A 14,559-nucleotide genomic window follows, 5' to 3' on the forward strand; every position below is an offset into this window, starting at 1 on the left:
GTGCCACATTCTCCTTTCGGTCCCTCTTCTCGCTGTCCCACCACTCCTTCAATGCCTGTTTCTCTGTGGCAAAGGGCATCATAACCTCACACAGAAAGTCCTCCTCAGTTCTTCTTGGCCACTTTCTAATTCTGCACAGCTGTTCTACAAAGAGGGCGGCTGCACTTCCAAGGTCATCTCTGCGAAGTTTAAAACATTTTACGGAAGCAGTATTGTTTTCAACACAGACAACACTGTTTCAGTGCTTTAAAACACAGCCAGTACTCTCACACCTGTCACTAACTGGCTGACCCCAGGCAAGCACACATGAGCCACAAGACCCCCAAAATGGTGAGTAGCCACAGGGCAGGGTAAATCACTGTTCCCAGACCCTGCTGTACACTGGGCATGTGGCTCTTGGGGAGAGCCAGCACTGTTGGGGGGGGGGGGGGGCTGATAATCATTCCTGTCCCCACACTTTCCACAGGATGTAATCATAATGGAAGGTATCTCACTGCTGAGGGTGAGCAGGGAATCATGGGAGGGCCTTCTCCAAGCCTGCAGCTTCTGCCCTGGCCCCTACATAGCTCACCTGTGTGCTGCAATGTTTCTCCGCCCCCCATGACGGCACGGGAAAGTTACTGTTAATGGGGCAAGAAACAAAGCAGCTCTGCCGAAGAACCTGTGGCAGTGGATTGCCCAGTATCTCCATGAGAGTTTCCTGGAGATCTCTGAGGGAGATTCTCATGAAGTGAGGGAGTCAATCAACAGACTAGGCATGTGGTGGGAGACAAGCCTGCTTTCTGCAATCCTCCTGCCCCCGACAACTCGCTTCAGCAAGTCCCCAAATCAGATCCACTTACCATGGGCCTCCTCTCCTGTTTGCACTTCGCCAAGATCCGACTGCTGTCAGAGCTCCTAGCTGCATGCATCTCTGGCCTCCGGAGTCATCCTCTGCCTCTGGTCCCCCTCCCATTATCCAAGATTTCCTCCTTCTGGTTCGGTCCACTGTCAACTGGCATGTGAGCAAATGAAGTATCCACAGGGGCCTTTGCAGTGAAGGCAGGGTTGCCATCAAGTATCACGTCCAGCTCTTTGTAGAACCAGCAGCTCGTGGGCGCAGCACTGGAGCTGCGGTTTGCCTCCCGCACCTTGTGGTGGGTGTTCTGCAGCTCCTTCACTTTCACCCTACGTTGCAACGTGTCCTGGTCATGGCCCCTTTCAATCATGCATTGTGAAATCTGTCCGTAGGTATCATAATTTCTACTGCTGGAGCACAGCTGGCACTGGACAGCCTCCTCTCCCCAAATACAGATGAGGTCCTGGGCTGTCAGCTCGGCATTGCTCCAAGCGGGGGATCACCTGGTGCATTGAGCAGGCGTGGCCACCTGGAAAGATGTGCTGAGACCACTGCACGCATCACTGAGCAAACAGGAGAGGGACTTTCAAATTTGCAAAGGAATTTATGGGATGGGGATGACGGTTGGTCACCTGAGGGCAGGGCAGCAGAGTTCAAAGCGAGGACCAGAGAGGCGAGAACAGGCATTGTGGGACACCTCCCAGAGGCCAATCGCAGCACTGTAATCACCACAGTGTCTACATTGGCACCGCAGCACTGTAGCCCCGCTGCAGAAAGCTATACGCCTCTCATTGGGGTGTTTTTTTTTTTTTGGGAAGCGTAAACAACTGCGTAGTTTCTGCACACTAAGTGGCTTGGCAGTGTGTACACCTCGGGAGTTACAGCGCAGAAAGCTGCTTTACTGCGCAGAAACTTGCCAGTGTAGAGAGGGCCTAAGTAGGGCATATGGATTTGTCACTACAATACTAACAGTTGTGGTTTTTTAAGTTTTTGTGGTGAGATAAGACAAGCATTAACACTTTACTGGTAGTACTGAAGAAAACATTTACTGAACAATGTTTACTGATCCACAAGCTTCACTGAGGTATTTGTTTCATTTCCATCAGGAAGTTTCAAAGGGTGCTTCTGATACTGAACACAGAAGCCATACTTAAAGTTTATCAGTACACGTGCTTGATACACAGAATTATCTACAAAGAAAAGTTTTGTTGCACTCTCAGTAATGTTCAAATACCAATACCAATAATTCAGACAATAAACCAGGTTTAGCATGCTCTAGACTACAGGCTAGATTACATAGCATGAGAAAACCCAAATAAGCTCTAACAGATGAAGTACATAAGCAAGATCTTCATTACTTTACACTAGTTTAAGTCAATAAATTATAGAAAACATTGAGATTGACTGATTAATAAGAGGTGGATTGATCTTCTAGAAAAGACAAAGAAAAGGCTAAAACCAAAAATACTGTATAGCAGGTCCAACAAAATATCCAGCTGAAGCTGCTTTTTAACTGTGCTACACCACAGTCAAATTTGTTCAAATTCTTTCATTCTTTGTATTTATAAATTTGTCAGTAGTTTAAGAAAATCATCAATCTATCGAAAATAAAATTAGAAACATATGCTTTGGAATTTTAAAAACATACTAGCAGTTATAAAAATCAGCCTTTGAACCCAGAAAATGTAGGATTTAATCCAGTTTATGAGAGTATATGTGATACTTTAGCACACAGAGATTCTTGAAAGACAGTGAGATCTGGAAGCAGGGATTTTACCAAATTTATAAAGAACTTGGAACAGAGCATCTTTTGGACATCCCATTTTCCTTTTGACAGAGTATCCATTAAAAAGTATGTAGCAATGTAATTATTAAATCATTGCTTTCTTAATAGTCTAACAGGGATGGGTCTGAAAAGGATATGTTATAGAACTGATAAAATTAGGGTGAAAACTCATGAACTAACTGAACTAATGTGCACAGCAGTATAAACTTATGCATACCAGTCTGTAGTTTTTCAAAGTGGGAAAGTGTATACAGTATTGACTTTGATAAGTGTACGAGAGGTTACCTGACAAGCATTAACACTTTAGCTTATTTGTCTTGTAAACTGGAGCATGGGGGAACTGGAAGATATATTGTTGCCATGTTTACAGTGAAGTTTTTGATGATTTGGATACATTTACAGTACTGTATGCTTCTAGTCCACAGATTTTTCAAAATCTTTTCCAACTTTATGTTTCTATAAAATTATTGTAAGGAATTTTATGTTTATACAGTCAATTCCAATAGGAAGAAAGTCAATATAATATCTTATTGACTACTTTTCCACCCCAAATCTTCACAAATGGGTTGGCCTCCACAGTGCTTCCAGCACATTTGAATGGGAAAACAGATTGGGAATTGATCCCAAGTGCCCAACCTGGTAGTACAGAACACTATTATTGTTGATGAATTAAATATGCAATCAAACTTCAAGATTCTGAGTTTTGTGATAATTTAGAGGGTTTTTTGTATAAGGCCCTCAAAGTGCCAAATCAAATATCCAGGCATCAGTGTTTCTGTAATGTACATATGGCCTGTCTAATTTTTAAAATCAGTATGCAGTGAAATGGTCATGAAGGTGAGGAATGAACAGCACGGGAGTAAACCAGCCACAGTACAGAAAGGCACTGTGCAAGTTATCTGCACATCACTCCTAATCCATTATACCCTTGTGTTGCAAGATCGGGTACTTACAGTTATATAAGTAGAATCGTAGTTCTGCAATGTGCATCAATGAGAAAGAACAGTATGAGCAAATTCATTTTTGCTTGTGACCCAAGCTATATTCACTCACCTTTGGTATCTGGAGAATCTCTGTGTCCGAGCTGTAGAAATTACATAAGAATGGGTATACTGGGTCAGACCCAAGGTCCATCTAGCCTAGGAAGTGGTCTTCCGACAGTGGCCAGTGCCAGGTGCCCCAGAGGGAATGAACAGAACAGGTAATCATCAAGTGATCTATCCTCTGTACCCATTCCCAGCTTCTGGCAAACAGTAGCTAGGGACACCATCCCTGTCCATCGTGGCTAATAGTCATTGATGGACCTATCCTTAAGGCTACGTTTTAGTCACAGGTATTTTTAGTAAAAGTCATAGACAGATCATGGGCAGTAAACAAAAATTCACAGCCTGTGACCTGTCCATGACTTGTACCCCTAACTAAAACTTGGGCAGGAGGGGTGGGGGGGGGGCTGCGGGTGCTCAGGGGTGGTGGTGGTCCGGGGGTGCTAGGGTGTATGGCTCAGGACCCCTGCTGGTGCTGGGGGGGCAGCACATGGTCTGAGACCCCCACTGGTGCTGCGGGGTGGGCAGTGGCATGCAGCCCAGGACCCCGATTGGTTCGGGGGGGGGGGGGGGGAGTTGGTTGGGCTGGCAGACTCCCTACCCAGCTCTGCATGTCCCTGAAGCTCCCATTGGAGCAGGGAAGGCCATGGGGGCTCCCCGCACTGCCCCCGCCAAGAGTTCCAACTCCATAGCTCCCGGTGGCTGGGAACCGCAGCCAGTGGGAGCTGCGGGGGCGGCACCTGTGAGCATGGGTAGCGTGCAGAGCCCCCGGTCCCTCCACCTAGGAGCTGCAGGAACGTGCCAGTCGCTTCCGGGGAGCCACCCCACACCCCAAGCTCTGCCTCCAGTCCTGAGCCCTCTCCCACACCCAAACTACCCCAGCAGCGGCCAGTGCTGCTGGCTGAGGGGCTGCCTGATCTGCTCGGGCAGCCCTGGAGCCAGCCGCATCGGACCCTGAAGTCACGGAATTCATCATTTCCATGACCTCTGTGACAGACACACAGCCTTACCTATCCTCCATGAATTTCTTTTTTGAACCCTGTTATAATCTTGGCCTTACAACATCCTCTGGCCAAGAGTTCCACAGGTTGACTGTGCACTGTGTGAAAAAATACTTCATTTTGTTTGTTTTAAACCTGCTGCCTATTAATTTCATTTAGTGACCCCTAGTTCTTGTGTTATGAGGAGTAAATAACACTTCCATCTTTACTTTCTCCACACCGGTCATGATTTTATAGACTTCTATCATATTCCCCTTAGTCGTCTCTTTTTCAAACTGAAAAGTTCCAGTTTTATTAATCTCTTCTCATACAGAAGCTGTTCCATACCCCTAATCATTTTTGTTGCCTTTTCTGAACCTTTTCCAATTCCAATATATCTGGGGTGACCACATCTGCACGTAGTATCCAAGATATGGGCGATCCATTGCTTTATATAGAGGCAATATATTTTCCGTCTTATCATCTATCCCCGTCTTAATGATTCCCAACATTGTGTTAGCTTTTTTGACAGCCATCGCACATTGAGTGGATGTTTTCAGAAAACTATCCATAACGACTCCAAGAGCTCTTTCTTGAGTGGTAGCAGCTCATTTAGACCCCATCATTTTATATGTATAGTTGGGATTATGTTTTCCAATACGCATTACTTTGCATTTATCAACACTGAATTTCATCTACCGTTTTGTTGTCCAGTCATCCAGTTTTAAGAGATCCCTTTGTAACTCTTCACAGTCTGCTTTTCACTTAACTATCTTGAGTCAAGTAAAGATAAGATTTAGGCTAAACTACATCAAATGCACTAACATTTTCTAAGTAACTGGGTGGGGCGAGGGTGGAGGTTGTTTGTTTTTTGGCAGAGCCACACAAAAAATATTTTCAAGAGAACTGGTCATGTGTTCTCAACTATGTTAGTGGAATCTTGAAATACATCCCATCTTTTAAAACAAACTGTAAAAATTAAACTGGTCACATACTGTATATACAAATATGAGGATTGCATCTCAGTTTTTCAGATTATTCAGTTTAACAAGAATCAATAAAACATAGAAGCAAAGCACCAATGGCCATCTTTTCCAAGTCTCTGAAAAATGTCCTGACCTCTCCTTGAGGCCTTCATGTCTCTAACGTCTCTTCATTTGCTCCACAAGTATCAACAACACAGATTAAACAACTCGTCACTGGGAAAGCACGGACTTTGGAGTTGGCTACCCACTTGTCTGTTTCAGTATTATACTCAAGGATGTGCCCTAATCGGCCCACACCCTGAAACCCAGCCAGGACGTAGACTATAGAGCCCACAGCAGCACACTTCACTGTTACACCCTTCCACGGCATTGGTGACACCATCTTCCATTCATTCATCTTAATATCATAATATTCCACGTTGTCTAGGCCACCTTGAAATGAATCAAAGTAACAATTAACAGCAATATGAACACTGCCATCGTTACATAAAAATCTCACAGAAAATGCCTTTGACCGATAGTAGTAGAGGGCTCTTTAATCTATCATACATCTTCTCCCTGTGGGAGTATTTATAGAACACACATATTTGTGTAGTGTGGGCATAACCACACATGTGGGTAATGTTTGTGCTGCTGGAGTTCCAGTCGTGTATCATTTCCAGTTATAAATTGCTATTTAATAATTCTTCATTAAAGCTTGCACTCTGGGCTGAAGCTTGACATCCTATTTTTTTTTTTAAATTAAAAATCAACCCCTTTCCCCCCGTTTCTTAGAAGGCAACATATTCTTTAATTGGGATTAGTTTCTTTTTCTTTCAAAAGAGGGAAGGGGACAGGGGAAGTGCTGAAAAGTAGTTACAAGATCACAAAAAATTTGAATTTATAGCATCTCATCCAGAAATCTTAAAAAGCACTTTACAAACAGTACCTCTCAACACTATCACCCCCAAGGCAGAGAGGAGTATTGATTCCCAGTCCCAAATTCTAACTATTTAGATACATGGGATTTTAAGAACACTTTGACAGGTTTCAGAGTAGCAGCCGTGATAGTCTGTATTCGCAAAAAGAAAAGGAGTACTTGTGGCACATTAAAGACTAACCAATTTATTTGAGCATAAGCTTTTGTGAGCTTCATCGGATGAAGTGAGCTGTAGCTCATGAAAGCTTATGCTCAAATAAATTGGTTAGTCTCTAAGGTGCCACAAGTACTCCTTTTCTTTTTAAGAACACTTTATGACCTGAAAAGATATGGAATCCATGATAATGGCACTGTTATTATACCACAGTGACTGCACTGAAAGGAAGTAATTAGTCAATCAGGCCAATTTTCACTAAAAAAGTTAACTGCAAAATAGTATTTTGGCCTACTGGGTAAGTGGTGTATGTTTTCAAATTGGGTGTTCAACTAGTAGGCTCAGAGAGTGGAGTTTCTAACTCTGATTGTCTTATTGCGTGCATGTAAGATGCACCTACATATACTACTTTGCACTGGAAACTACTCATTATGTTGGAATACCATTAGTAAATATTTTGGGATAGTTTATAATTTGCCATTTAATTAACATTAATCTGAAACAAAATATTCCAGTTGTTAGCATGAATAAGTAATAATAAATTTAGCATTTGAGTAGTTTTCATCTTCAAAGCACTTTAGAAACATTACCTAATTAATTTCAACACTTCTGTGAAGTAGATAAATATTCTTATTTTCTGTTTTACAGGTGGGGAGACAGACAGAGGATAAGAGACTTGCCCAAGACTGCCCAGCAAATCCTATGTTACGTATCCAGGGCAATCAAAACAGGCAGTTTCACCCTTTTTAATTATTGATTTGTAATAATCCTTTAGACTGTAAAATCCTCAGGGGAGTGACCGTATCTCTCTCTCTCTCATAGAGCTAAGCACACTGTTGCCACTTCTCAAAAATATGTAATGAAAAGTAATGAAGTTACCCTCTTGTCAAATGACAAGTTAATCCAGTTAACCTGTTCTAGAATAGTTTCATTTAACAGTGGGAACAAGCTTCCACAAAGTACTTACTACTGGCGGTTCCCCCAGATCCAATTTCAAGTAGGAAAGTTTGGGAAGTATCTAGGATACACGGAGGCAGGAAGGGAGGCAACAATGGAGGGAGGAGAGTATGTGTTTGCTGTCACCCCAAAAGTGAAGAAATGGAGATCAATATAAAATGCAGTTTCTGACACTGCCAGTGTTCAAGTTAAGCAACTAGAGATTTAGCAATTCTTCCAACCTAGCTGCAAGGGAAACCTCCCTCAGCTGTGATCCTGTCAGCGCTCTTAAACTGAGCAAGCGTATGTCTTGCATATCCAGAGAAACCGCACAGGAGGGAGGGGGGAACAGAGTGCTGAACAAAACAAATAGGTAGGTTAATTATTCTTAATGACGCAGTAAAGGAAGGGAATTGAAAACAAGGGAAGAGGGTTTGTTGAAGAAGCTGCCATCTTTTGCATATGATGCAATAATGAGGGCCCTTAATAACCTGAGGTTGTTCAGATCCCAGAGCTCTTTTCACATCAGAGGGATGCTTACCCTTGTGTCCTGACTAAATTCTAAATTTCAGCCTTTTAATAATACCTTTATGTGACTGCATGGTACCAGATTTCTACTAAGCATAAGGCAAAGTTCTAAACGATAGGTTGACTGTATTCTAATTTCTGACCTAGATCGGATTTTACAGTGTGAGTATACAAAAAAGTGAATATGAGATCGCTTCTATTCTTATTTTACATGACTGCCATGCTGCCAAGCAATACATTCCAAAAATAGTAGAAGTAGCTTTATCAATAATTGTAGTGATTTGATGTATGAACAAAAACTAAAATGGTCTTCCAAATTACAAAGCAGCATAATTCCAATTTTAATATTCATGTTATCAAGATAACTCATCCACTAGTTTAGCTGGAAGACTAGAAACCAGTGTTTTATTCGTCTGCTCATAAGAGTCCTTCAGTTACGTGAACATGACTGCAATGAACTTTCTCTGTCCAATACTGATTAGCTGTTTGCTTCAACCTTCCTCCTCCCTCACAGTCTCTTTATCTTAGTTTCACTCCACACCTGCCCCTCTAATCCTCTTCTACCCCATCCTGATCCCTCCAGTTGATCCCCTTCTTAAGTAAATCCACCGCCCCCACCAAAAATTGTGGAACTTATATGCTGTTTGCCACTATCACATTGTTCACTCTGCTAGTGTGTTTTACCTTTTCTCCCACCCTGTGTCCGTCTTGTCTATTTAGTTTGTAAGATCTTCAGGACAAGGAGTATCTGTTACTCTGTTTGCTCACTCAGTGTCTATCACAATGGGGCCCTATTCCTGGTTGATCTTTAGGTACTACTGTAATAAAACATGATTATTAATCATTAATAACTTGTACGTGTAAAGAATATGGTCAGAAACAATATTTTATGGATAAATCCAAGAGTTAAAAAAACTGAATACCTAAGCCATTTTGTCCACCCACAGCAAATATTTTGTCTTTTACAAACACCAGCCCATGATTCTTCCTGGCTTCTATCATTGGACACAGCTCAGTCCACCTGAAAAAAATAAAAAAAACGAAGAGTTACTCACCTAGTTCTTGGTCATTTATTTACATTTCTTTCCCATCTTCTGGGATTGGGGAAAGGCAAGATATGGAGGAGGAAAGCTGCCTAAAGCACAGACCTCCAGTTTGCAGCCAGTCAATCAAATATCCCGTGTTCCTATTCACTATTCCTGTCCCTTCTTCAGTAACTGCACAATTCTTCCTGGTTGTCTATAGTTTAGCTATTTAAAAAGCGAGCAAGTCCACAAGAGCTGCTAGTGACAAAGGGCATTAGCACTGGTACATACGTTTCTGTTGCTGGATCATAAACTTCACAGGAATTCAGGACCCTTCCAGAAACATTGTTTCCCAAACTTCCTCCACATACGTAAATCAGGCCATTTGCCTCCACCATCCCATGACTGCAACGCTGAGTCAGCATGCTGGGCTTTGTGTGCCAGCTTTCTGTTCTTGTATCATAGCATTCAAATAAATACAGAGCAGAATTTCCTTCAAGAAAACAAAGTAATACTTGAGCGGTCGCAATTTAAAAGAAAAACCGAACAATACTGAGTCAATACTTCAATCACTAGTAAAAGGGGAAAGCTGTTTTCTATCCCACTCCTCTCTACCTCGCCTCCCTAAAAATCCCCCCCAAAACTAGCTGGCCTTAAACCTGGGATAAGTTTTGATATCTGTACTTTAAAATTTAATGAAAGTCATTTGGATAGCTCAGGGAGGTGGATTAAAAGAAGAAATGAACAGAGACATGAGAAACTACATTTACACGTAATTGATAAAATGATAGTTTATCTGATGTCAGCTTCATTATTTAAAATGGGCTGAACTCTTAAATGCCACAGTCAAAACTGATAAAGACTTGTAAATTGTCTTTGCACAGATTCATACAAAACAACATGATTCACATGACAATACACAGCTTGATTAATTCACTCCATAACATTTGGTCACAATGTATTCTTTTTGGAATGATGTGGCTATATTAAGTTATAGCTTACTTCCATGTGATTAGTAACCACATAACTACAAAGCTACAATTTGATGTTTTACTTCTTTTCTGGGCATGGCAAGATGGCATGTGCCTCTCACTTTCTAAAGGTCATGTATCAGTGCCCTTCCCTTGAAAGGGCCAATCCAGTTCCTTCTGAAGTCAATAGAAAGCGTCCTATTGATTGCAACAGTAATTCGATGATACTTTAGCACCAGCTTAAGTGCTCATCTGAATCACGGCCCAATTGAAGAAGGTTGGATATGGTTTCCTCTAGCTACTCAGTCATTTTAACTCTTCATTCCATCAGATACCATCACTCAGCTGAAGGCAAGGTATTTCCCCTTCCACTCTACCACTCTAGCAGGACTGAGCCTGCTACTTCTGCAGAACTCCAAACTCTTTCCTGACTTGGGAGGTAGGGATTCAAACCCTAGGAACCCATGTGGCAGAGCATTACATTTTCACTAGGCCATCAGGCCTGCATAGACGTCTATGAAACATATATGTATATTGTACATATCAGACTAGCCAAACTGCACATTAACTAATTATGAAACAGGCTGTGTCACACCTTAGTTCCGTTTAGCAGGGACAACATGGGATAATAACAATCATAAAGCTAAACTACACATGGAATGGAGCATATTCTTCCTTTATATAAATATACACACTCATTAACACTAATGGGAATTGTGCAAGTTAGCATTAACAGGGAATGGCCACAGAACTTTATTTAAAAAAATCTGAAATACAACTTCAGTTCTGAATACATTATCAATGCAATATACATGAATCTCTCTCTCTGTCTAAATAAAGTACAGAGTTCCATCACTTGTAATAGCTAACACAAATTTTCAAGTTAAAACTAAAATGCACTCCCACCAAAGCAATAAGGGGGAAAGAGGCCATATTAGCCAAAGTAGTCTACAGTGAATAAATAGAAATCAGCCAGTGAAATGCTCAACCTGGATTAAATTGGTCCCATGTTTTTCAGACTCTTATCATAGCCAAGCCCACAACACACAATAAGGTACTGGCTTGTTGAGTTTATTGAAAATTCTGTAATTTACAACTAAGTATTATAGGAAGATTAGGGAAAAAAATCTTTAGATATAAGACAGGTTAAAATGTTACTTATTCACGCTGATCTTAAACAGGATGGTAAAAGTTTGTCACAGTTTGAATAAAAATATTCTTCTGGACAATTGGCCAATGTTTGTCAAAGATTCCAAAATACACTGCCAAAATTAATTCTAACAGAATAGTAAGAGGAGAACTAAATTAGCTTGAATGTTTATAGTGAGAAAAGGAGAACTATACATTTTATTTAACTGAAAACACAGAAATCCTAGAAGAGTTTCCTATTACAGGTGTATTAACTTCACATGATATGCTGGGCAAAAAAGCCTATGCAGTCAAATTTTCGGTCACACTACCTTCATGGACTGTTGTTTTGGACAGAGAAGGCTAGGGTCTGAATATCACAGCATGAGATGAGGAAATGATTTGAAAGAGGGAAAACAGTTATTTCATATGTACAACACTAGATGGCAGCTATGAACTGTTGCCTTATCAATTGCAAAGTCAAACCTGATGGAAGTATTTTAAAATCAAATGCTATCTAAATATCACAACTTCCTATCAAGGGAATAATATTTCAGTGTTAAGCATTGATGATGATGGTGCTTGCTTTATTCTGTAGCAAAGCAGAACTCAAAATGACTTACTATGAATGGTACTGTCACAGTATTAGATATTTTGGCAGACTGCAGAGCTTTTAGTTCTTACACAGCAATAATCTGTGTGATTCTACATACATTACATTGCAACAATTGGCCTGATGCAGACCTTACTTACATCAGGGTAAATTAGGCATAAGCCAATTGAAATACATTGAGTTAATACTAAACTTTGAAATCAGAACCAAGGCACTTGTCTAGGCAATAGTTTTATCTTCCTCTATGGGTTACAGGATCTTTTTGACTGTTACACAGTCAAAAATCTGTTTTTGAAGGAGAAAATTAACTTCTGCCTCGTTAACTGAAGTTAACAGAGAATGAAAGAAAAAAAAACAGCAAGAAGCAACTTTTTTCAACAAATAATCCCCTAAAATTGGGGGATAGGAAATCTGTTTCCATGAACAGTTAAGTATGGTTTTCCCTCCAATAAAAACGGACAGCATTTGAAAATACTATATAGTTACATTAAATGGCATTAAGATGGCTGATATTTGGGCTTCATATTTATTAGGCCCATTATGGTAAGACTATTAACAGAAATCTTATTCACACTAGCTACCCAAATGCAATGTCTTGGTGCCGCATTCGCGGTGACAAAAAAATCTTGGGCTACATTCTGCTATTACTGAACCAAAAGTCAGTGGAATTCACTGGGAGTTACACCAGTAAACAGAGAACAGAATTTGACCCCCAAAATGTATTTGCTTGCAGCTAATTTACTCCAGACAGTTGCAGTAATTTCTTTCTGACACAGATAAAAGATAGACTGTTAATTTTTACTCAGTAAAATATCATCTAAAAATGCAATAGAAATTGATAAAATCTCTCAGCATCTGGGAAAAGAGAGACCCTATTACTGAACAGAAGAACTTTACAGTCTAGTATTACAGCAACATGTGTAGATTCTATTCAAACAAGGAAGTCATGCAACTAAAAAGCATTTAATGTATTTTTTTTTTTTTTAAAAAGATTGTGTCTTACCCACTTCTGAACCACCAGATGTATAAATTTTGCCCTCTGCAGCACAGGCTGCAAGGCTATCTCGAGGCGTTGGAGGTCCCAGTTTGGAATACCAGCTATCCTTCACCACATTGTAGCAGTCCATTCGCTTTATAGGGAAGAGTTGGGAGCCACCCAAAATATAAACTACATTGTCCCAGAAGACACAAGCTGCATCTCTGCGCTTTTCAAAGGGACATCGGATGTCTGTCCAGCTGTAATCCTGCATTATAAAGAACAGGTAATGTCTACCTGCAGTGAGAGTTTTCAAAACAAAGATTTTCACAGAGATTTAGACATGATCAATTTTAAGTTTCCTTTTCAAAACAAAACACCAGTACTGTGAATTGAAGAACACTCCTCAGGCACATACATTTTGAAAAATTCTCTTAGACACACATGCAGTTAGCTGCAATGAACCATGGCAGTACCAATTTCTATTTTCTTATTCCTTTTGTGCACCCAAAACAGCTTCCTGAGAATTGAGACTTTAATAAAAGCACAAAAAAACCCCAAAAAACAGATCTGACCTCCTACCACCATCATGTCAGAAACTACATCTTGTCTATGTATTTCTTTTATGGGACTGGAAGAAGACATCTGATACAGAGAAAACGCACTACAGAATAAAAATATGCCCAATTTTACAAAAGAGTGTTAAAAGTCTAAAAATAGAGCTCTAACTGCTATGACAGCTAGGAGCTTGTTTACAATATTTACCAACACGTTATACATAGCTATCCACAGTGGATAGCACTAATAAAAACTGATAATGCTGTGGGCAGAAATGTTAGCAGCCACACTGTCAGGGATCTGAGTTCTAACAGACTGCAAGAAGACACAAGCACCAAACATGGTGGTAATGAGCGGGGGACCTTCGCTGGAAAGTCCTAGAAACATCCAACCGAGGAGCTGACCACACACAGTGATGGCATATAGCACAAGAGGCAGCTTTTGAACAGCTACATCTCAGATCGTTCAGAGCTTTAAAAGATTTTCACCAACAGCTTAAATTGCACCCAGTGGTGCACAGGGAGCCAGTGAAAAGATTTGAGCATAAGGATTACACATGCATCACCCTACTCCATTCAGATGAAGGGTGGCAGCGTTCTGCACTAGCTAAAGTTGCTGGGTGGTCTTCAGGATAACCTTAAGTATATGTATTTCAAGGAGGTAGCATGAATGATACTTTGGTCAGACACGGAGAAAGAAATGTTACCAATATCTGGACTCAATGTAAAGATAACAGAGCTAAGTAAAATCAATATATTGACGACTGCAGCCCAAAAAATCTTGCAATCTGCCTTAGGAGTTTCACGCACATCAAAGGTTGACAAGATGCACGCAGACTTTGGTGATAATGAGTAATGGGCTAGCACTAATTTCTTGAGCCTACGTGACAGGCTGGCTCGCCCCTTGTGGGGAGTCAGGCTTAGCCTTGCCTGTGATGGATCAGTTCTCCCCCAAGTGGATCAGGTGGCTGAATTCAGTTTCAGACCCACCTGGGAGGGCATCAGATAGTCTCCAAGGTGCCACAAATACTCCTTGTTTTTTTTTTTGCCTATGTAGACTAACACGGCTACAACTCTGAAATAAAGGGCTGGGAGTATTCAGCTGGTGAGAAGAGCCGC

General features: G+C 41.0%; 1 protein-coding gene across 1 annotated transcript in view; it reads right to left on the reverse strand.

Annotated features, from left to right (window-relative positions):
- Positions 1 to 1,857: 1,857 nt before the first annotated feature.
- KLHL7 (kelch like family member 7) overlaps positions 1,858 to 14,559 on the reverse strand; it is a 45,623-nt gene continuing 32,921 nt past the window's right edge. Inside the window, exons 8-11 of the mRNA XM_048838374.2 lie at positions 12,911 to 13,151; positions 9,487 to 9,688; positions 9,094 to 9,191; positions 1,858 to 6,065 (exon numbers count right to left, since the gene is read on the reverse strand). Of these exons, the coding sequence (XP_048694331.1) occupies positions 5,782 to 6,065; positions 9,094 to 9,191; positions 9,487 to 9,688; positions 12,911 to 13,151 (825 nt within the window). The 3' untranslated portion in view covers positions 1,858 to 5,781. The remainder of the gene's footprint in view (positions 6,066 to 9,093; positions 9,192 to 9,486; positions 9,689 to 12,910; positions 13,152 to 14,559) is intronic.

Source organism: Caretta caretta, chromosome 2 (assembly GCF_965140235.1).
Source record: "Caretta caretta isolate rCarCar2 chromosome 2, rCarCar1.hap1, whole genome shotgun sequence".
Taxonomy (NCBI): Eukaryota; Metazoa; Chordata; order Testudines; family Cheloniidae; genus Caretta; species Caretta caretta.